A 22397-nucleotide genomic window follows, 5' to 3' on the forward strand; every position below is an offset into this window, starting at 1 on the left:
TCCAGGCCGTGGGGGGGGGGTCCCCCCCCCGGGACCTCGTGTAAATAATGAATGAATTCGGGAAACGGAAAATGGGCTTTTTTTGGGGGGGAGGTGGACGAGGGCCCCCCCCAGGGCCCCCCAGCCCCTACAGATCCCTATAGGTCTCTATAGAGGCCTGTAAGTCCCTATGAGATCCCTATAGATCCCCTGGATCTGCCCTGCCCCCCCCACCCCCCCATAGGTCCCTATAGGGGCCCGTGACGCCCAGCCCCCCCCCCCCCCCCCCCCCCCCCCCCCCCCCAGCCCGCGGACGCCTGGGCCCCTCCCCGCCCCCCCCCAAGAAGAGGCGGGGGGAAAAGCAGCGACTGTCACTTTAATGGGGGGGGGGAAATAAATAAATAAGGGGGGGTGGGGGGTCCCCCATGGGGGGGGTCTGCAGGGCCCTCCCCCCCATTGTCACCAATGGGTGTCCCGGGGGGGTCCTTGGTGACACAGGGGACATTGGTGACCCGGGGGGGGGGGAGGGACTCGCCCTGGGGGGCCGCGGTGACACAACGGAGCCCCATGGGGCGCTGGGGGTGTCCCCAAGGGGTGTCCCCAAGGGGTGTCCCCAAGGGGTGTCCCCAAGGGCGCCCTGGTGGACACAGGGGACACCCCAGGGGTGACAAGGCCACGTCCTGCAGGTGCCACCGGGCTGGGGGGTCCCACAGGCGCCAGGGTCCCCGTCAGGTCCCCGCGGGGCCGCAGGTGACACCGGTGACGTCCCCGCGGGGCCACCCTCAGGTGCCACCGGGCTGGGGGCGCCGGGTGGCCGTGACACCGGGGGGCCGGTTGGCCGCGTCGGGCGCAGGGGACGCGGGGGGCGGGGGGGGCCACCCGGGCGCCACCCGGACACCTGGGGACAGGGGGACAGCGTCGCAGCGGGGACACCTGGGGACACCCCCCGTGTGCCACCCCAGGGTGGCCCTGTCACCTTGGTGGTGACCCTGACCGAGGACATGGCCCCGAACAGCCACGTGTCACCCCGGCCGTGGACATTTGTCACCTCGGAGGTGGCCTTTGGGGACAGCTGTCACCACGGCCATGCCAGGGTGGCCCTGCCACCAGCCCGGGGACAACGTGTCACCCCCCCCACATAGAGACGGCCACATAGGGGGGGCCACCATGTCCCAGAGATGACCCCCCGTGTCCCCAAGGTCCCCCAACCCACCCTGTGTCCCCAACCCACCCCGTGTCCCCAATGTCCCCCTGTGTCCCCATTGTCCCCCCCGTGTCCCCTCACCGTGACGGGGGCTCCCGGGTGGCCTCGCGGTGGCTCCGGCGCTTGGGGCGGCCGCTCTCGCAGGGGGGCCCTGCGGGGACATGGGTGACACCGGGGGGTGACGGTGACACCAGGGGTGACACCGGGGTGACAGTGACACCGCGGGTGACACCAGGGGTGACACCGTGGGTGACAGTGGACACCGCGGGTGACGGTGACACAGGGGTGACACCGCGTGTGACGGTGACATCGGGGGTGACGGTGACACCAGGCGTAACGGTGACACCGGGGGTGACACCAGGGGTGACAGTGACACCAGGGGTGACAGTGACACCGGGGGTGACGGTGACACCGGGGGGGGTCCTCACCCGTTTGTGTCCCCGGGCGCCGCCGCCGCTGCCGCAGGGGGGGGCTCCCTCCGGCGGGGGGGGGGGCCCCCTCCTGCACCGGGAAAAGGGGGGGGTCGGGGAGGGGGGGTGGGGACAGGGGACACCCCCCCCCCTTGTCACCCCCCCGGCACCGCGGAGCCCCCGAGCCCAAAACCTGCGAAAACCCCCCAAAATGCAGCGCCCCCCCCCCAAAGAGCCCCCTTGAACCTCCTAAAATGTCCCCAGAAACCCCTGAACGTCCCCAAAAACCCCTAAATGTCCCCAGAAACCCCTGAATGTCCCCCAAAAGTCCCCAGAAAACCCCAAGCGTCCCCCAGAAACCCCTAAACGTCTCCAAATGTCCTCAGAAACCCCTGAATGTCCCCAAAAGTCCCCAGAAAACCCCAAAGCGTCCCCAGAAACCCCTAAATGTCTCCAAATGTCCCCCAGAAACCCTAGAACATCCCCAAAAAGTCCCCACAAACCCCTGAACATCCCCAGAAACCCCTAATGTCCCCAAATGTCCCCAGAAACCCCAGAACGTCCCCCAACCCCTTCAATGTCCCCAGAAACGCCTGTGAATGTCCCCAAATGTCCCCCAATGTCCCCAGCCCCCCCATGTCCCCCCTGCACTGACCGCTGGGGCTCCTGGGGGATCTCGTAGATGATGGCGGAGCCGTCGTCACCGTCACCGTCACCGGTGTCACCGGGGGGCTCCCGGGCCGGGGGGGGGCTCCGGGGGGGCGGCCGCGGGGGGGGGCGGCGCCTCCTCCTCCTCCTTCAGCCCCCCCCGGGGCCCCGTCCTGCTCTGCGGGGGGGCAAGCGTCACCCGGGGGGGACATGGGGACAACCCCCCCCCCCCCGCAGCCACCCGCTGTCCCCTGGGGGTGACCAGAGCCCCCCACTGTCCCTTAGAGGTGACCGGAGCCCCTGAGGCCACCTCCATTGTCCCCTAGAGGTGACAACCCCCCCCCGGGGACCACCTCCATTGACCCCAAAGGGTGACACCCCCCCCCCACCCAGGGGTGACAACCTCCCCCCCGGGCCACTTCTATTGTCCCCTAAGGGTGACACCCCCCATTGTCCCCAGGGAGTGACAAGACCCCCCCCATTGTCCCCAAGAGATGACATCCCAGGGTGTCAGCCAGGGGTGACAACCCCCCCTCCTCGGGCCACCTCCATTGTCCCCTAGGGGTGACAACCCCCCCGAGCCACCTCCATTGACCCCAAGGGTGTCCCCCCCTCAGGCCACCTCCATTGTCCCCAGGGCTGTCCCTTGTCCCACCCAAGCCCCCTCCATTGTCCCCTAGGGGTGACAACCCCCCCCCCCGGGCCACCTCCATTGTCCCCTAGGAGTGACCACCCCCCACCCAGGGGTGACAACCCCCACCCCAGGCCACCTCCATTGTCCCCAGGGCTGTCCCCTGTCCCCCCGGTACCTGCGGTGGCTCCGCCGGGGGGGTCCCCGTAGGCGGCCGCCCCCCGCAGCAGGGCGCAGGGCACGGGGGTGGCGCCGGGGACGTTGGGGACGTTGGGGACGTCGGCCACCCCCAGCTGCAGCCCCTCGATGATGAGGAGGGGGGGCCCCGGCAGCAGCCCCCCCCCCACGCGCAGGCACACGAGCGCCCCCCCCGCCGGGGCCGCCCCCCCCCGCGGGTGACACCGCGGGTGACATCGCGGGTGGCGCCGCCGCCGTCCCCGTCCCCTCCGTGTCACTGTCCCACGAGTCCGAGGAGCTGCCGGGACCCGGCCCTGGAGGGGGGACGGGGACATCCGTGAGGGTCCCCAAGGGCCACCTGGGTGTCCCCAGAGTCCTGCTAAGTGTCCCCAGGGCCCAATCGAATGTCCCCAGCGTGTCCCCATGGCCAGGGCTGCTGTCCCCAGTGTCTCCTAAGTCTCATCTCTGTCCACAAGTGTCCCGTGTCCCCCTGTGTCCCCACCTGTCACCATGTGCCCCACTTTGTGTCCCCACGTGTCCTTCGCATGTGCCCCCTGTCCCTACCCATGTCCCCTCCATCCCCCCAAGTGTCCCCCCCCCATGTTCCCACATGACCCACACTGTGTCCCCCCAACGTCCCCATAATGTCCCCACATGTCCCAGCCATGGCCCTGTGTCCCATGTCTCCCCACACCCTGTCCCCACACTGTGTCCCCCTGTCCCCTCCACGTCCCCTGTGTCCCCCTGCATCCCTCCCATGTCCCCTTCGTGTCCCCCGCCCCGTGTCCCCATCCCCATGTCCCCTCTCATGTCCCCCCGTGCCCCCGTGTCCCTCCCATGTCCCTCCCACGTCCCCCCCGTGTCCCCCTGTGTCCCTCCCATGTCCCCTCCCATGTCCCTCCCACGTCCCCTTCGTGTCCCCTGTCCCCTCCCATGTCCCCCCCATGTCCCCCCTTGTGTCCCCTGTCCCCTCCAGCATCCCCTCCATGTCCCCCTGCAACCCTGCCATGTCCCCACCATGTCCCCCTGTCCCCTCCCATGTCCCCCGTGTCCCCCTGTCCCCTCCCATGTCCCTCCGTGTCCCCTCCCATGTCCCCTCCATGTCCCTCCCATGTCCCCCTGTGTCCCCCCCGTGTCCCTCCATGTCCCCTCCGTGTCCCTCCCGTGTCCCCTCCGTGTCCCCTCCCATGTCCCCCCCATGTCCCCTCCGTGTCCCCCCATGTCCCCCCGTGTCCCTGTCCCCCCATGTTCCCTCCGTGTCCCCCCGTGTCCCTGTCCCCCCATGTCCCCCACCATGTCCCCTCCGTGTCCCTCCCATGTCCCCTCCGTGTCCCCCCCGTGTCCCCTCCGTGTCCCCCCCGTGTCCCCTCCGTGTCCCTCCCGTGTCCCCTCCGTGTCCCCTCCCGTGTCCCCCCCATGTCCCCTCCGTGTCCCCCCATGTCCCCCCGTGTCCCTGTCCCCCCATGTCCCCCCCATGTCCCCCCGTGTCCCTGTCCCCCCATGTCCCCCCCATGTCCCCTCCGTGTCCCCCCGTGTCCCTGTCCCCCCATGTCCCCCACCATGTCCCCTCCGTGTCCCTCCCATATCCCCTCCATGTCCCCCCATGTCCCCTCCGTGTCCCTCCCGTGTCCCCTCCCCGTCCTCCCTGTCCCCCCGTCCCCCTGACCGTCGTCGCCGTCGTCGCTGGGCGGCAGCGGCGGCGCCTGCAGGTCCTGGAAGTGCCGGTGGCCTTGGGGACATTGCCACACGGCCGTGGTGCGCAGCCCCCCCGCGGGCTCCAGCTCGGCCAGCTGCGGCTCCAGGGGACAGCGGTGGCCGTGGTCCTCGTACCAGAGCGCGGCGCGGCGGAGACTGTTCAGGGGGCGGCGGCGTCCTGTCACCGTGTCACCAATGTCACCAACGTGTCACCATTGTCACCAATGTCACCAAGGTGTCACCATTGTCACCGTGTCCCCATTGTCACCAATGTGCCACCCACACTGTGTCACCAACACCCACACGGCGCGGCGCGGCGGAGACTGTTCAGGGGGCGGCGGCGTCCTGCCACCAAAATGTCACCAACGTGTCACCATTGTCACCAAGGTGTCACCATTGTCACCAAGGTGTCACCATTGTCACCAAGGTGTCACCAAGGTGTCATCCACATTGTGTCACCAAAGTGTCACCCACACCGTGTCACCAACACCCACGCGGCGCGGTGGAGACTGTTCAGGGGACGGCGGCGTCCTGCCACCACCGTGTCACCAACGTGTCACCATTGTCACCATTGTCACCGTGTCACCAAAGTGTCACCCACACCGTGTCACCAACACCCACGCGGCGCGGCGGAGGCTGTTCAGGGGACGGCGGCGTCCTGCCACCAACGTGTCACCAACGTGTCACCATTGTCACCAACATGTCACCCACACTGTGTCACCAACACCCGCACGGCGCAGCGCGGCGGAGACTGTTCAGGGGACGGCGGCGTCCTGTCACCAAGGTGTCACCATTGTCACCAAGGTGTCACCATTGTCACCAAGGTGTCACCAACGTGTCACCCACACTGTGTCACCAACACCCACACAGCGCGGCGCGGCGGAGACTGTTCAGGGGACGGCGGCGTCCTGCCACCAACGTGTCACCAAAGTGTCACCATTGTCACCAAGGTGTCACCAAAGTGTCACCATTGTTACCGTGTCACCAAAGTGTCACCCACACCGTGTCACCAACACCCACACGGCGCGGCACGGCGGAGACTGTTCAGGGGGCGGCGGCGTCCTGCCATCAACGTGTCACCAAAGTGTCACCATTGTCACCAACGTGTCACCATTGTCACCATTGTCACCAAGGTGTCACCCACACTGTGTCACCAACACCCACACGGCGCAGCGGAGACTGTTCAGGGGGCGGCGGCGTCCTGCCACCAACGTGTCACCATTGTCACCAACGTGTCACCATTGTCACCAAGGTGTCACCATTGTCACCGTGTCACCAACATGTCACCCACACCGTGTCACCAACACCCGCACGGCGCAGCGCGGCGGAGACTGTTCAGGGGGCGGCGGCGTCCTGCCACCAACGTGTCACCAATGTCACCAATGTGTCACCATTGTCACCAACATGTCACCAATGTGTCACCAAAGTGTCACCATTGTCACCAACGTGTCACCAACACCCACACAGCGCGGCGCGGCGGAGACTGTTCAGGGGACGGCGGCGTCCTGCCACCAACGTGTCACCATTGTCACCATTGTCACCGTGTCACCAAAGTGTCACCCACACCGTGTCACCAACACCCACACGGCGCGGCGGAGACTGGTCAGGGGGCGGCGGCGTCCTGCCACCAACGTGTCACCATTGTCACCATTGTCACCAAGGTGTCACCATTGTCACCAACAGTGCCACCAAGGTGTCACCCGCACAGCGCGGCGGAGGCTGTTCAGGGGGCGTCACCGCCCTGCCACTATGTCACCATTGTCACCAAGGTGTCACCATTGTCACCGTGTCACCAATGTGCCACCCACACTGTGTCACCAACACCCACACGGCGCGGCGCAGCGGAGGCTGTTCAGGGGTCAGCGGCGTCCTGTCACCAACGTGTCACCAAAGTGTCACCATTGTCACCAAGGTGTCACCAAGGTGTCACCCACATTGTGTCACCAACACCCACACGGCACGGCGCGGCGCAGGCTGTTCAGGGAGCAGCGCCACCCTGCCACCAACATGTCACCATTGTCACCAACATGTCACCGTGTCACCAACAGTGTCCCCATTGTCACCAACATGTCCCCATTGTCGCCAATGTGCCACCCATACTGTGTCACCCAACACCCGCACAGCGCGGCGCAGCAGAGGCTGTTCAGGGGGTGCTGCCGCCCTGCCACCATGTCACCAACAGTGTCACCATTGTCACCAAGTGTCACCAACAGGGTCACTATTGTCACCAACAGTGACACCAAGGTGTCACCCACACTGTGTCACCAACAGCCACACAGTGCGGCACAGGCTGTTCAGGGGGCGCCACCACCCTGCCACTGGGTCACCATTGTCACCAAGTGTCACCAATGTGTCACCATGTCACCCACGCTGTCATTGTCACCAGCACCTGCACAGTGCAGGCTGTTCCTGCACCATGTCCCCAGCGCTGTGCGAGTATCACTGTCTCATTGTCACCATGTCACCGTGTCCCCAACACCGTGTCACCGTCACCGTCTCCCCAACACCGTGTCACTGTCACTGTCACCCGCGTGTCACCGGCGGTGCCTGTGCCCCTCCCCCACTCACTTTTCTTGCGTTTCGGCTTTTTGGCCACCTGGTCCCAGAGCTTCCTGCGGGGGGGGGGGACAGGGGACATGAGGGGACATGAGGGGACATGAGGGGACACGGGGGGGGACAGGTGACCCCCGCCCCCCGCCCCCCCATTCCCGGTTCCCGGCCCCAATTCCCAGTTCTGCTCCCCCAGGGCCCATTCCCATTCCCAGCCCCCGGTCCCGGTTCTCCCGTTCCCCCGTTCCCAGTTCCGGCCCCAACACCCCCCATTCCCAGTCCCATTCCCAGTCCAGGTCCTCCCACCCCCGGTCCCATTCCTGGTACCGCTCCCGGTGCCAGCAGGTAGGTTCCCATTCCCGGTTCCCATTCCCGGTTCCCGTTCCCCCCATTCCCATTCCCGTTCCCGGTCCCCCTGTTCCCATCCCCGTTCCCGTTCTCGGTTCCCGTTCCCGGTTCCGCTCCCGGTGCTGCCGCTCCAGTGCCAGCAGGTAGGTTCCCGGTTCCCATTCCCGGTTCCCGTTCCCGATTCCCATTCCCGTTCCCGTTCCCCCCATCCCCATTCCCGTTCCCCACATTCCCGTTCCCGGTACCGCTCCCGGTGCCGCCGCTCCAGCGCCAGCAGGTAGGTTCCCGGTTCCCATTCCCGGTTCCCATTCCCGGTTCCCGTTCCCATTCCCCGTTCCCATTCCCGTTCCCCCCATTCCCGTTCCCGGTACCGCTCCCGGTGCCGCCGCTCCAGCGCCAGCAGGTAGGTTCCCGTTCCCCCCATCCCCATTCCCGTTCCCGGTTCCCATTCCCGGTTCCCGTTCCCATTCCCCGTTCCCATTCCCGTTCCCCCCATTCCCGGTCCCGGTACCGCTCCCGGTGCCGCCGCTCCAGCGCCAGCAGGTAGGTTCCCATTCCCGGTTCCCATTCCCGGTTCCCGTTCCCGGTTCCCGTTCCCCACATTCCCGTTCCCCACATTCCCGTTCCCGGTTCCCATCCCCGTTCCCGTTCCCGGTACCGCTCCCGGTGCCGCCGCTCCAGCGCCAGCAGGTAGGCCGCGAGGCGCGCGTCGCTCCAGCCGCTGCGGCGGCGCAGCCGCACCCAGGGCGCGTGCGCCTCGCCCAGGTACACCCGCCGCACGTCGTACTTCCGCCGGGACTCGAGCCGCCGCCGCGCGCGGTCCCCGTCCGGGAGCCGCGGCCGCCCGCGCGCCCGCCGCGCGCCGCCCCCGGCCCGCTCCCGCTCCGCTTCCGGCTCCGCTTCCGCGTCCCGCTCCGCTTCCGGCTCCGCTTCCGGCCCGCCCTCCCCGTCGCGGCCCCGCTCCGCCGCGCTCATGCCCGGCCCGGTGCCGGTGCCGCCGCCGGCGCGCGCCGCTGATGACGCCATCGCCGCGCGCCGCTTCCGCCCGCTTTGGTGCCGCCTAGCGTCGGGGGCGCGGCTGCGCACGCGCCGCGCTGCGGCTTCCGCCCGCTTTGGTGCCGCCTAGCGTCGGGGGCGCGGCTGCGCACGCGCCGCGCTGCGGCTTCCGCCCGCTTTGGTGCCACCTAGCGTCGGGGGCGCGGCTGCGCACGCGCCGCGCTGCGGCTTCCGCCCGCCCTGCTGCGGCCCGCCCTGTTGGGCCTCGGCGAAGCGACCGCGCATGCGCCGCGGTGCCTGCCCGGCCCCGGGTTACCCACGTGGTGCCTCGTGGGCGGGGGGCGGGGCCTCCGGACCCCCCCCCCAATGTCCCCCTATGGGCACCCCCCCCCAAAAAACAACCCATGGGGGTAGCCCCCCCAAACAACAATCACCCCCCAATTAACAACCCCCAATTAACAGCTCGCCTCCCTAATTAACAGCCCCCCCTAATTAACAGCCCCCCAATAAGACCCCCCCCAACAAATCAGCTCCCCAGGCACTCTCAGCTCCTTTTATTTAATGGGGGTCACGGTGACACTGGGGGGGGGTCACAGTGACATGGGGCAGGGGGGGTCACCCCTGTCCCCGTACCCGGTCACCAGGCACCACCCGGGGGGTCTCATTGTCAGTGTCATTGTCACGGCGGGGGGTGTCCCCAGCGTCCCGGGGGGTGTCCCCAGCATGCAGGGGGGTGTCACCCGCACCCGGGGGGGTGTCACCCGCGCCCGGGGGGGTGTCCCCGGCGCCGGGGGGGGTGACGGCGGCCACGGGGGGGATGTCGGCGGCGGGGGGGGCGCCCCCGCCCAGGCGGAAGAGCACGGGGACGTCCCCGAGCGCCGGGTTGCTGTCCTGCAGCAGGGCCACCCAGCGCGCCAGGGTGGCCCTGTCCCCGTCCCCGGGCACGCACAGCGCCAGCACGGGGCCCTCGGCCACTGCGGGGACACGGGAGCGTCACAGCCCCCCCCCGCTGCCACCCCCGCGGTGTCCCCGCTCCGTGTCCCCTGTGTCCCTCCACAGTGTCCCTGGTGTCCTCCCCCAGGGTCCCCAAGGTCCCCGGTGTCCTCAGGTTCTCTGCTAATCCCCTGTGTCCCCCCACAGTGACCCCAGTGTCACTCCAGGTGTCCCCTATGTCCCCCCGGTGTCCCCAGGGTCCCCCTCCAATGTCTCCTGTGTCCCCGCACAGTGTTCCCGGTGTCCCCCCCAGTGTCCCCTCTGTCCCCTTTGTGTCCCCCCACAGTGTCCCTCCCTGGTGTCCCCAGGGTCCCCCCCCAGTGTCCCCTCTCTCCCCTCAGTGTTTCATTTGTCCCCCTTGTATCCCACCATAGTCCCCCAATGTCCTCTTTGTCCCTCCTGTGTCCCCCCCCGTGTGTCCTGTGTCCCCAGTGTCCCCCCTGGTGTCCCCATTGTCCCTCCCGTGTCCCTCCCCAGTGTCTCCTGTGTCCCCAGTGTCCCCTTTGTGCCTCCTGTGTCCCCCCCAGTGTCTCCTGTGTCCCCGGTGTCCCCCCCTGTCTCCCCCGCAGTGTCTCCTGTGTCCCCAGTGTCCCCCCTGGTGTCCCCATTGTCCCTCCCATGTCCCTCCCCAGTGTCTCCTGTGTCCCCAGTGTCCCCTCCTTTGTCTCCCCGGGTCCCCCCCCCGTCTCCTGTGTCCCCAGTGTCCCCCCAATGTTCCCATTGTGTCCCTTGTGTCCCCCTCCGGTGTCCCCCCCTTTGTCCCCCGTGTCCAACCCCGGTGTCTCCCGTGTCCCCAGTGTCCCCCCTGGTGTCCCCATTGTTCCTCCCGTGTCCCTCCCCAGTGTCTCCTGTGTCCCCAGTGTCCCCCCAGTGTTCCCATTGTGCCCCCTGTGTCCCCCCCCGATGTCTCCTGTGTCCCCCCTGTGTCCCCCCCCCAGTGTCTCCTGTGTCCCCAGTGTCCCCCCTGGTGTCTCCTGTGTCCCCCCTAGTGTCTCTTGTGTCCCCAGTGTCCCCCCTGGTGTCCCCAGTGTCCCCCCTGGTGTCTCCTGTGTCCCCCCCAGTGTCTCTTGTGTCCCCAGTGTCCCCCCTGGTGTCCCCTGTGTCCCCCCCAGTGTCTCCTGTGTCCCCAGTGTCCCCCCTGGTGTCCCCATTGTCCCTCCCGTGTCCCTCCCCAGTGTCTCCCGTGTCCCCAGTGTCCCCCCCCCGTCCCCACCTTCATCCACGTCGAAGTCCTCGTCGTCCCACGGGCCCCGCTCCAGGTCCAGGTCCAGCTGCAGCGGGAAGTAGAAGCTGCGCTCGGGGTCCAGGGGCGGCTCCTGGGGACACGGGGGGGACACGGGAGACGTTGGGGACACGGGGGGACATAGGGGGACACGGTGAGTGGCGCTGGGCTCCCCCTGGGACGCAGGGTCCCCTCCTGTCCCCTCCTTGGGGACACTGAGGTCCCATCAGCTCCTGGAGGACATGGGGTGCCCCCCCCATGGTGACAGGGATGTCCCCCTCCCATGGTGACAGGGGCGCCCCCACATGGTGACAGTTGACACGGGGGTGTCACCCCTCATGGTGTCAGGGTGCCCCCCCCATGGTGACAGGGGTGACAAGGTCCCCCCCATGGTGACAGGGTACCCCCACCATGGTGACAGGTGACAGGGGGCCCTCCCCCATGGTGACAGGGTTGTCCTCCCCCCCACGGTGACAGAGGTGACAGGGCCCCCCCCCCGTGGTGACAGGTGACATGGGGTCCCCCCCCACGGCTCCAGAGGTGACAGGACCCCCCCCGGTGACAGAGATGCCCCCCCCCGCCAGGGTGACATGGGGGTGCCCCCCCCCATGGTGACAGGTGACATCCCCCCCCCCCCCAGTGACAGGGATGTCCCCCCCCATGGTGCCAGGATGCCCCCCCTTGGTGACAGGTGACATGCCCTCTCCCCTCCGGTGACAGGGATGTCCCCCCCCTCCCCGGGGTGACATGGGGGTGCCCCCCCCATGGTGACAGGTGACATGCCCCCCCCGCCCCCAGTGACAGGGATGTCCCCCCCCATGGTGACAAGTGACATGGGCCCCCCACCCCCATGGTGACAAGTGACATCCCCCCCCCCCGTTGACAGGGGTTCCCCCCCCCCCCGCGGCCGCGGCGCTCACGGGGGCGGGGTCTGGCGCTGGCTCCGCCCTCATGACGTAATAGCCCAGGCGGCGGCCGCGCAGCCAGAGGGGGAGGGGCCCCTCCACGAGGAGGGGGCGGCGCCTCGCGGCCGCCAGCGACAGCAGGTGGCGCTGCTCGGCGCTCTGCGACCCTGGTGACGTCATCGTGTCACCTACCGCCACCTAGTGTCACCTACCGCCACCTAGTGCCACCCCCGTGTCCCCGGGAACCCCCCCCCGGTGTCACAGCGACAGCAGGTGGCGCTGCTCGGCGCTCTGCGACCCTGGTGACGTCATCGTGTCACCTACCGCCACCTAGTGCCACCCCCGTGTCCCCGGGAACCCCCCCCCGGTGTCACAGCGACAGCAGGTGGCGCTGCTCGGCGCTCTGCGACCCTGGTGACGTCATCGTGTCACCTACCGCCACCTAGTGCCACCCCCGTGTCCCCGGGAACCCCCCCCCGGTGTCACAGCGACAGCAGGTGGCGCTGCTCGGCGCTCTGCGACCCTGGTGACGTCATCGTGTCACCTACCGCCACCTAGTGCCACCTACCGCCACCTAGTGCCACCCCCGTGTCCCCAGAGACCCCCCCCGGTGTCGCAGCGACAGCAGGTGGCGCTGCTCGGCGCTCTGCGACCCTGGTGACGTCATCGTGTCACCTACCGCCACCTAGTGCCACCTACCGCCACCTAGTGCCACCCCCGTGTCCCCAGAGACCCCCCCCGGTGTCACAGCGACAGCAGGTGGCGCTGCTCGGCGCTCTGCGACCCTGGTGACGTCATCGTGTCACCCAGTGCCACCTAGTGCCACCCCCGTGTCCCCGTGTCCCCCCCCCCCCCCCGGTGTCGCAGCGACAGCAGGTGGCGCTGCTCGGCGCTCTGCGACCCTGGTGACGTCATCGTGTCACCTACCGCCACCTAGTGTCACCTACCGCCACCTAGTGCCACCTCCGTGTCCCTAGAGACCCCCCCCCGGCGTCACAGCGACAGCAGGTGGCGCTGCTCGGCGCTCTGCGACCCTGGTGACGTCATCGTGTCACCTACCGCCACCTAGTGTCACCTACCGCCACCTAGTGCCACCTCCGTGTCCCTAGAGACCCCCCCCGGCGTCACAGCGACAGCAGGTGGCGCTGCTCGGCGCTCTGCGACCCTGGTGACGTCATCGTGTCACCTACCGCCACCTAGTGCCACCCCCGTGTCCCCGTGTCCCCTCCCGTGTCCCCATGTCCCCCGTGTCCCCTCACCGATGATGAAGGGCAGGACTTTCTCCTCGCCGGAGCTCAGCGTCGTCGTCACCGGCATCTGCGGGGACCAGAGCAGTGTCACCGGTGCCACCTCGTCACCGGTGCCACCTCGTCACCGGTGCCACCACACCCAGTGGTGCGGACCCAATGTCCCCATGTACCTCTGTGTGCCCTGGATGTCCCCAAGTCTCCATTTCCCCCAGATGTCCCCATGTCCCCCAGATGTCCCCCTGTCCCCAAAGTCCCCATGTCCCCCGGATGTCCCCACGTCCCCAAAGTCCCCACGCCCCCAGATGTCTCCCCAAATGTCCCCATGTCCCCAAGGTCCCCATGTCCCCCAGATGTCCCCATGTCCCCCCGGATGCCCCCATGTCCCCAGATGTCCCCATGTCCCCCCCGACGCCCCCACGTCCCCATGTCCCCAGTGTCACCTGCAGCACGGTGACGTCGGCACCCGGGTCGGTGGCCATGCGGCGCAGGCCGTGCTCCATGTCCCCATCGCGGTGGCGGTCCCCGCTGTCCCCATGTCCCCCAGATGTCCCCACGCCCCCACATGTCCCTGTGTCCCCCACACGTCCCCATGTCCCCAGATCTCCCCATGTCCCCTAGATGTCCCCATGTCCCCAAGGTCCCCATGTCCCCCAGATGTCCCCATGTCCCCCACACGTCCCCACGTCCCCAGTGTCACCTGCAGCACGGTGACGTCGGCACCCGGGTCAGCAGCCATGCGGCGCAGGCCGCACCGCGCGCGCTCCATGTCCCCATGGCCGTCCCCGCTGTCCCCATGTCCCCAAGGTCCCCATGTCCCCCACATGTCCCCATGTCCCCCCGGATGCCCCCATGTCCCCAGGGTCCCCATGTTCCCCAGAGGTCCTCATGTCCCCAAGCTCCCCATGCCGCACACCTCCCCGTGTCCCCACGTCCCCAGTGTCACCTGCAGCACGGTGACGTCGGCACCCGGGTCGGCGGCCATGCGGCGCAGGCCGCGCCGCGCGCGCTCCATGTCCCCATGGCCATCCCCGCTGTCCCCATGTCCCCCAGATGTCCCCATGTCCCCTTGGATGCCCCCATGCCCCCTAGATGTCCCCCTGTCCCCAAGGTCCCCATGTCCCCTGGATGTCCCCATGTCCCCAAGGTCCCCACGCCCCCAGATGTCTCCCCAAATGTCCCCATGTCCACAAGGTCCCCATGTCCCCCAGATGTCCCCATGTCCCCAGATGTCCCCATGTCCCCCCAACACGTCCCCACGTCCCCAGTGTCACCTGCAGCACGGTGACGTCGGCGCTGGGGTCGGCGGCCATGCGGCGCAGGCCGCGCCGCGCGCGCTCCATGTCCCCATCGCGGTGGCCGCGGCGGCGCTGGCCGTCCCCGCCGTCCCCGGTGTCCCCGTGCGGGTCGGCGTGCCGGAAGCGCGGCAGCCAGTAGCGCATGCGCTGCGCCTTGCGCAGGGGGCGGCTGCGCGGCCCGAACGCCGCCACCAGCAGCCGCAGGGTCTCGTCGTCCGGGACCACCCCTGCGCGCGGCACCGTCAGGGGGGCCCGGGTGTCCCAACGTCCCCAAGGTCCCCAGTGTCCAGGTGTCCCCCCAAGGTCCCCGGTGTTCGGGTATCCCCAAGGTCCCTGGTGCCCCGGCGTCCCCAGGGTCCCTGGTGTCCAGGTGTCCCCAAGGTCCCCAGTGCCCGGGTGTCCCCAAGGTCCCAGGTGTCCCCCCAAGGTCCCCGGTGTCCCCAAGGTCCCCGCTGTCCCCAGTGTCCCCAATGGGCCCTGGTGTCCAAGTGTCCCCAAGGTCCCTGCTGTCCCCAAGGTCCCCGCTGTTCCCAGTGTCCCCGCTGTCCCCAGTGTCCCCGGTGTCCCCAGTGTCCCCAAGGTCCCCGGTGTCCCCAGTGTCCCCGCTGTCCCCAGTGTCCCCCGTGTCCCCAATGTCCCCGGTGTCCCCAGTGTCCCCAATGGGCCCTGGTGTCCCAGTGTCCCCAGTGTCCCCGCTGTCCCTGCTGTCCCTGGTGTCCCCGCTGTCCCCGGTGTCCCCCGTGTCCCCGCTGTCCCCAATCCCCCCAACCCCCCCCTCACCGTGCGCCTCCATCTGCTCCAGGACGCGCAGGCCGCTCTCCAGGTGCCGGGGGGCCGCGAGGAGGCGGCGCAGAGCCCCGGGGGGGGCGGTGCCGGGGGGGGGCCGCAGCAGCCGCAGCAGCGCGTGGTAGAGCCCGCGGCGCCGCCCCGCCCCCGCGGCCACCGCGGCCGCCAGCGCCGGGGCCACCGCGGCCACCGCGGCCCCCGCGCGCCGCCCGCCCGGGGACGCGGCCATGGCGGCCAGCGCGGCCTCCAGCGCGGCGCCCGCCGCGCCGCCATCGCCGGCACCATTGTCACCATTGTCACCATCGGCACCGTCACCGGGGTCACCGCCGGGGTCACCTCCCCAGGAGCTGCTGCCGTTGGTGCCACCTCGGCTGCTGCCACCGGTGTCACCTCGCCAGGCGCCGCTGTCACCTCTGCTCCCACTGCCACCTTGGCCGTTGCGCTTGTCACCGGTGTCACCTCCCCAGGCACCAGTGCCACCTCGGCCACTGCTCCTGTCGCCACTGTCACCGGTGTCACCTCCCCAGGCACCGGTGCCACCTTGCCCGCTGCTCCTGTTGCCAGTGTCACCGGTGTCACCTCTCCAGGCGCTGCTGCCATTGCTGCCACCCCGGCCACTGCTCCTGTCACCGGTGTCACCTCCCCAGGCGCCAGGGCCACCTTGGCCGCTGCTCCTGTCGCCACTGTCACTGGTGTCACTGGTGTCACCTCCCCAGGCGCCGCTGCCGTTGCTGCCACCTCGGCTGCTGCCACCACTGCCACCGCCTCCGGCACCCCTGCCACTGCTCCTGTCACCGGTGTCACCTCCCCGGGAGCTGCTGCCATTGGTGCCACCTCGGCTGCTGTCACCGGTGTCACCTCCCCAGGTGCCAGTGCCACCTTGCCCGGTGCTCCTGTTGCCAGTGTCACCGGTGTCACCTCCCCAGGAGCTGCTGCCATTGGCGCCACCTCGGCTCCTGTCACCGGTGTCACCTCGCCAGGCGCCGCTGTCACCTCTGCTCCCGGTGCCACCTCGGCCGCTGCTCCTGTCGCCGGTGTCACCTCTCCAGGTGCCGGTGCCACCTTGGCCACTGCTCCTGTCGCCACTGTCACCAGTGTCACTGGTGTCACCTCCCCAGGTGCCAGTGCCACCTTGACCGCTGCTCCTGTCACCGCTGTCACCGGGGTCACCTCCCCAGGTGCCAGTGCCACCTCGGCCACTGCTCTTGTCACCGGTGCCACCTCCCCAGGCGCCGCTGCCGTTGGTGCCACCTCGGCTGCTGCCACCACTGCCACCGCCTCCGGCGCCCCAGCCACTGCTCCTGTCACCGGTGTCACCTCCCCAGGTGCCAGTGCCACCTCGGCCGCTGCTCCTGTCACCGGCGTCACCTCCCCAGGAGCTGCTGCCATTGGTGCCACCTCGGCTGCTGTCACTGGTGTCACCTCGCCAGGCGCCGCTGTCACCTCTGCTCCCAGTGCCACCTTGGCCGCTGCTCCTGTCGCCACTGTCACCGGTGTCACCGGTGTCACCTCCCCAGGTGCCAGTGCCACCTCTGCTCCCGGTGCCACCTTGGCTGCTGCTCCTGTCACCGGTGTCACCTCCCCAGGCACCGGTGCCACCTCGGCCACTGCTCCTGTCACCGCTGTCACCAGTGTCACCGGTGTCACCTCCCCAGGCGCCGCTGCCATTGCTGCCACCTCGGCCACTGCCACCGCCTGCGGCGCCGGGGCCTCCTCTGCTCCCAGTGCCACCTCGGCCACTGCTCTTGTCACCGGTGTCACCTCCCCAGGCGCCAGGGCCACCTCGGCCACTGCTCCTGTCACCGCTGTCACTGGTGTCACCTCCCCAGGCGCTGGTGCCATTGCTGCTGCTGGTGCCACCTCTGCCTCCGCTCCTGTCACCGGTGTCACCTCTGTCCATGGTGCCACCTCGGCCGCTGCTCCTGTCACCGGTGCCACCTCCCAGGCTGCCGTTGTCACCGCTGTCCCTGGTGCCATCCCTGTCGCTCTTCCCGCCGCTGTCCCCTCGGCGCGGGGACATGGGGACCCCCCCGGCCGCCGCCCGCCACAGGGACAGGGCGGGGACCTGCCCAGGTGACACGGGTGACACCGGGACCTCCCGCCACCACCCCGGTGTCCCTCTGTGTCCCTCCATGTCCCCAGTGTCCCCCCGTCCCCTTGTCCCCCCCGTGTCCCCAATGTCCCCCCGTGTCCCTGTCCCCAATGTTCCTGTCTCCCCCCCCATCCCCGATGTCCCCCCATGTCCCCAATATCCTCCCGTGTCCCCAATGTCCCCCCATGTCCCCCCAGTTCCCCTGTCCCCCCCATGTCCCTATGTCACCCCCTGTGTCCCTCCATATCTCCCCATCTCTGTGACCACCGAGTCCCCCCCATGTCCCCAATGTCTCCCCGTCCCCTTGTCCCCCCATGTCCCCAATGTTCCCCAATGTCCCCCCCGTGTGCCCCTGTCCCCGTCCCCCATCATCCCCAATGTCCCCCATCCTCATGTCCCCCTGTCCCCGTGTCCCCGCAATGTCCCCAATGTCCCCCGTCCCCCCGTGTCTCCCTGTCCCCATGTCCCCCCATGTCCCCAATGTCCCCCCATGTCCCCCCGTATCCCCCTGTCCCCGTGTCCTCCCAATGTCCCCCATGTCCCCAATGTCCCCCCATGTCCCCCCGTGTCCCCATTGTCCCCCCGTGTCCCCCCATCCCCGATGTCCCCCCCATGTCCCCCCGTATCCCCCTGTCCCCGTGTCCTCCCAATGTCCCTCCATGTCCCCAGTGTCCCCGTGTCCCCCCAATGTCCCCGTGTCCTCCCAATGTCCCCGATGTCCCCTCGTCCCCGTGTCCCCCCGATGTCCCCGATGTCCCCCCGTGTCCCCCCGTGTCCCCCCGGTACCTGCGGGGGGGCCCCGAGCGCCGCGCGCCCCCCCCGCAGCAGCGCGCGCGCCCACGCGGGGGTCATGGCGCCTGCGCGGGGTCACGGGGTCACGGGTCAGGGGTCACGGGCCCCGCGCCGCCGCCGCCACACGCCGCCGCTGGGCGCCGCCATCTTGCCGGGAAGCGCTTCCGGGGCCGCGCGGAGCCAATCACCGCGGGAGGCACCGCCCGGGGGCGGGGCGGGAGGGGGTGACTGACGGCCGGGGCGGCGGGGGGCGGGGCCTGGGCTGCCATTGGCGGCTCGGGAGCCGTGGGCGGGGCTTGGGGCGGTGATTGACAGTTTGGGGGGTCCCCGCCGTGACGTCAGAGCCAGGGACAGGCGATGACATCACCGGGGGCGCAGGTGACATCACAGCCGGACCGGGCACTTCCCTCAGCACCGGGGAATCCCCCCCTCCCAAAGCCGATGACATCACAGCCCCCAGGCCGGCGATGACATCACACTGCGGGGGGGGGGGTGATGATGTCAGAGCTGCGGCCGTTGCTATAAATGGAAACGGGGGCTCCAAAACCGCCCCCCCCCCCCGGACGCCGGGGCCCTTCAGGCTCCTTTCCCCCCACCTCGGACACCGGGGTCCCCCCCCCCCCGGACTCCTGGGCCCCCCCCGGACTCCGGGGCCCCCCCCCGGACGCCGGGGCCCCGCGGTGGCTCCGGGGGGGGCGGGGCCCGGACGCCGGGGCCCCCGCGGCGCCGCCCGCCGAATTCTCCTTTTTTAGGCACCGACGGAGCATCCCCCCCCCCCCCCCCCAACCGTGCACCGGGATCCCGGGGGGCGGGGCCAGACGCAGCCCCCCCCCCCCCGCATTCCCCGCCCGTGACGAACCGCCCCCCCCCCCCCCCCGGAGGCCGATGCGGTGTCGTCACCGGGGGGGGGGGGGGGCGGTGTCCGGGGGGGGGCCCCGGCGTCCGGGGGGGGGGCAGGAGTCCCGGGGGGCCCAGGCGTCCGGGGGGGGGGATGGAGGAGGATGGGGGGGGTCGGGGTGGGGGGGGTGGGATGGGGGGACCCCCCCCCCCCGGGATCCCCTCATTCCCATGTGGAAAAAGTGACGTCAGGGCCCCGCCCCCCGGTGACGTCGGCGCCGCGGGCGGCTCCCATTGGCTGCGGGACGGGGGGAGGGTCCCCCCACCCGCCGGGGAGTTTTAAAAGTGGCACCGGGGCCCGAGCGGGGCCGGACCGAGACCGGGACCGAACCCGAACCGGGACCGAACCGGGATCCGAGCGGGACCCGAGCGGGGCCGGCGCCGAAGCCGGAGCAGGGCCAGAACCGCCTCAGAACCGGGCCAGGAGCCGAACCGGACCGGACCCGAACCGGACCCGAACCGGACCCGAAGCGAAGCAGGACCCGAAGCGGCTCCAAGCCGAGACCCGAAGCGGCTCCGAGCGCAGCCGAACCGGAGCGGAACCGGAGAGGAACCCGAGCGGAACCGGAGCGGAACCAGAGCAGAACCGGCCACCATGTCCTCCCCGCACTTCAACCGCGGCCCGGCCTACGGGCTCTCGGCCGAGGTCAAGAACAAGGTGGGCAGAGACCGGAGCGGACCGGGCCGGCGGTACCGGGGCTGCGCCGAGACGGGGCTCAATGGGCACCGGGGCGGGGGTGCAGCAGAACCGGCCCGGATCGGTCCGGGACCGGTCCCGAATGGGTCCCGAATGGGTCCGGAACCGGTTCCGATTCGGTTCCGATTCGGTTCCGATTCGGCGCGGCGGCGGCGGGCGGGGGTCGCCGGGGCGCCGGCCCGGGCGCTGTCCCTGGTGCTGCCCCCGGACGCCTGGGCCCTTCGCGTGGGGACGAGGGGACCCCACGGCCACCGGGGGGACCTGGGGCCACCCGATGTCCCCAAGCGGGAGGGGGGTGACGGCGCCCGGACGCCGGGGCCCATTTGGGGACAGGGGGGAGGGAGGGGGCAGAGGGGGCTCCGGCCGCCCGGTCCCTCCGATGGGGGGGGGCACCCGGACGCCTGGGCCCCGCCGGCACCTGGAGGCTCCCGGACACCTGGGCCCCCCCTTGGGATGTATTGGGGGGAGGGGGGGGCCACCCGGACGCCTGGGCCCCCCTTTGGGGCCACCCGGACGCCTGGGCCCCCCCTCCCGGCGCCGCCTCTAGAAGCCCCGTGTGGGGGGGGGTCCCGGCGGGGGGGGTGGTCCCGGGGGGGCCCGGGGGGGGGTCCCGGTCCCGGCCCGGCCGCAGGTCCTTATAAGGCTCGTGCGGGCGGCGGGGTCTATATATGGGCAAGGCCCGGACGCCGGGGCCCTCCCCGTGCCCGGCGGGGGGGGGGTGGATGCCTGGGCTCTCCCTGCTCTGCTGGGGGGGGCCCGGACGCCTGGGCCCTCCCTGCTCCTCTGCGGGGGGGCCCCGGCGTCCGGGCGGCTCCATCTCCCCCCCCCCCCCGCCCCCCCCCCGGGTGTCCGGGAGCTCCCGGGTCCCCCTGGATGGGGTGGGAGGGGGGGGGCAGGGAGCTGGGGGTGACCCCGCTGACCCCGGGGGTGACCCTGTGACCCCCAGGGATGACCCTGTGACCCTGGGGATGACCCCGGGGGCCACCTTGACCTCTGGGGCTGCCCCTGGGCCTCGTCTTGGGGGATGACCCGCAGGGCCGACCCTTGACCCCTGCACTGACCCCTGACCCCATGCTGACCCCGCACTGCTCCCATGCTGCCCCTTGACCCCGCGCTGACCCTGTGCTGACCCCTGACCCTATTTTGACCCCATGCTGCCCCTTGACCCACTGCTGCCCCCTGACCCCACACTGACCCCGCGCTGTCCCTTGACCTGGTGCTGACCCTGCGCTGCCCCCTGACCCCGTGCTGACCCCTGACCTTGCACTGACCCCATGCTGCCCCTTGATCCTGCACTGACCCCACGCTTCCCCCTGACCCCATGGTGACCCCACGCTGCCTCCTGACCCTGCGCTGACCCCGTGCTGACCCCTGACCTTGCACTGACCCCATGTTGCCCCTTGACCCTGCGCTGACGGCCCGCTGACCCCGCACTGACCCCGACCCCACGCTGACCCTGTGCTGCCGCTCGACCCCATGCTGATCCCACGCTGCCCCCTGACCCCGCACTGACCCCTTGGTGACCCCGCGCTGCCCCCTGACCCCGCGCTGACCCCTTGGTGACCCTACGCTGCCCCTTGACCCCTTGGTGACCCCACACTGCCCCCTGACCCCGCGCTGACCCCTTGGTGACCCTACGCTGCCCCTTGACCCCTTGGTGACCCCGCGCTGCCCCTTGACCCCTTGGTGACCCCACACTGCCCCCTGACCCCGCGGTGACCCCGTGCTGACCCCGCGCTGCCCCCTGACCCCGCGGTGACCCCGCGCTGACCCCGCAGCTGGCGCAGAAGTACGACACGCAGCGGGAGCGGGAGCTCCGCGCCTGGATCGAAGGGGCCACCGGGCGCCGCATCGGGGACAACTTCATGGAGGGGCTCAAGGACGGCGTCATCCTCTGCGAGTGCGACCCCTGACCCCGGCCGCGACCCCTGACCCCGGCCGCGACCCCTGACCCCGGCCACGACCCCTGACCCCGACCCCGACCGTGAACCCTGACCCTGGCCATGACCCCTGACCCCGGGCGCAACCCCTGACCCCGACTGTGACCCCGACCCCTGACCCCGGGCGCGACCCCTGACCCCGACTGTGACCCTGACCCCGACCCCTGACCCCGGCCACGAGCCCTGACCCCGACCGTGAACCCTGACCCCAACCGCAACCCCTGACCCTGGCCGTGAACCCTGACCGCGACCCCTGACCCCAACTGCAACCCCTGACCCCGGCCGTGACCCCTGATCCCGACCGCAACCCCTGACCCCGACCGCGACCCCTGACCTCAGTCGCGACCCCGACCCCTGACCCCAATCGCGACCCCTGACCACGACCCCTGACCCTGACCGCGACCCCCAACTGCGCCCATGACCCCTACCGCGACCCCTGACCCCTACCGCAACCCTGGCCGTGACCCCCAACCTGACCCCAACGCCAGCCGTGACCCTGGCTGTGACCCCGACCGTGACCCCGACCGTGACCCCTGGGCCCGACCCTGGCCATGACCCCGGCCCCGGCCGTGACCCCCTGATCCCGACTGTGACCTCCAACCCCAGCCGTGACCTCTGACCCTGGCCCCTGACCCCAGCCATAACCCCCGACCCCAACCTCGGCCACGACCCCTCACCCCAACCCTGACCTCTACCCATGACCCTCACCCCTGCGACCCCTGACCCTGACCCCTGACCCTGACCCCTTGACCCCTGCCCTTGACCCCAGGCTCATCAACAAGCTGGCGCCCGGCTCCGTGCGGAAGGTCAACGAACCCGGGCAGAACTGGCACAAGGTGGGGCGGGGCCAGCGCGGGGGGCGGGGCCAGCGCGGGGGGCGGGGCCAACAC

The 22397-nt window shown here is 70.2% G+C and overlaps 1 protein-coding gene and 2 long non-coding RNA genes across 3 annotated transcripts; 1 reads left to right on the top strand and 2 right to left on the bottom strand.

Annotated features, from left to right (window-relative positions):
• Nucleotides 1-3316: 3316 nt before the first annotated feature.
• On the bottom strand, nucleotides 3317-7357 carry LOC148590042 (uncharacterized). Its single transcript, XR_015914376.1, has 3 exons — nucleotides 7313-7357; nucleotides 4716-4922; nucleotides 3317-3363 (listed from the first exon to the last, which is right to left on the bottom strand). It is a non-coding gene; the product is annotated as an uncharacterized LOC148590042 (long non-coding RNA).
• Nucleotides 7358-9508: 2151 nt separating this feature from the next.
• On the bottom strand, nucleotides 9509-10963 carry LOC148590043 (uncharacterized). Its single transcript, XR_015914375.1, has 2 exons — nucleotides 10845-10963; nucleotides 9509-9612 (listed from the first exon to the last, which is right to left on the bottom strand). It is a non-coding gene; the product is annotated as an uncharacterized LOC148590043 (long non-coding RNA).
• Nucleotides 10964-19465: 8502 nt separating this feature from the next.
• On the top strand, nucleotides 19466-22343 carry LOC148590044 (calponin-1-like; the record flags this gene model as incomplete). Its single annotated transcript, XM_088539542.1, has 3 exons — nucleotides 19466-19528; nucleotides 21346-21467; nucleotides 22277-22343. Coding segments are annotated over exons 1-3 (252 nt in total), but the record flags the coding sequence as incomplete, so codon positions are not given.
• Between the last annotated feature and the right edge of the window lie 54 nt (nucleotides 22344-22397).

Source organism: Tinamus guttatus, unplaced genomic scaffold (assembly GCF_059628265.1).
Source record: "Tinamus guttatus ecotype Peru unplaced genomic scaffold, ASM5962826v1 Tinamus_guttatus_pri_ptg001815l, whole genome shotgun sequence".
Taxonomy (NCBI): domain Eukaryota; kingdom Metazoa; phylum Chordata; class Aves; order Tinamiformes; family Tinamidae; genus Tinamus; species Tinamus guttatus.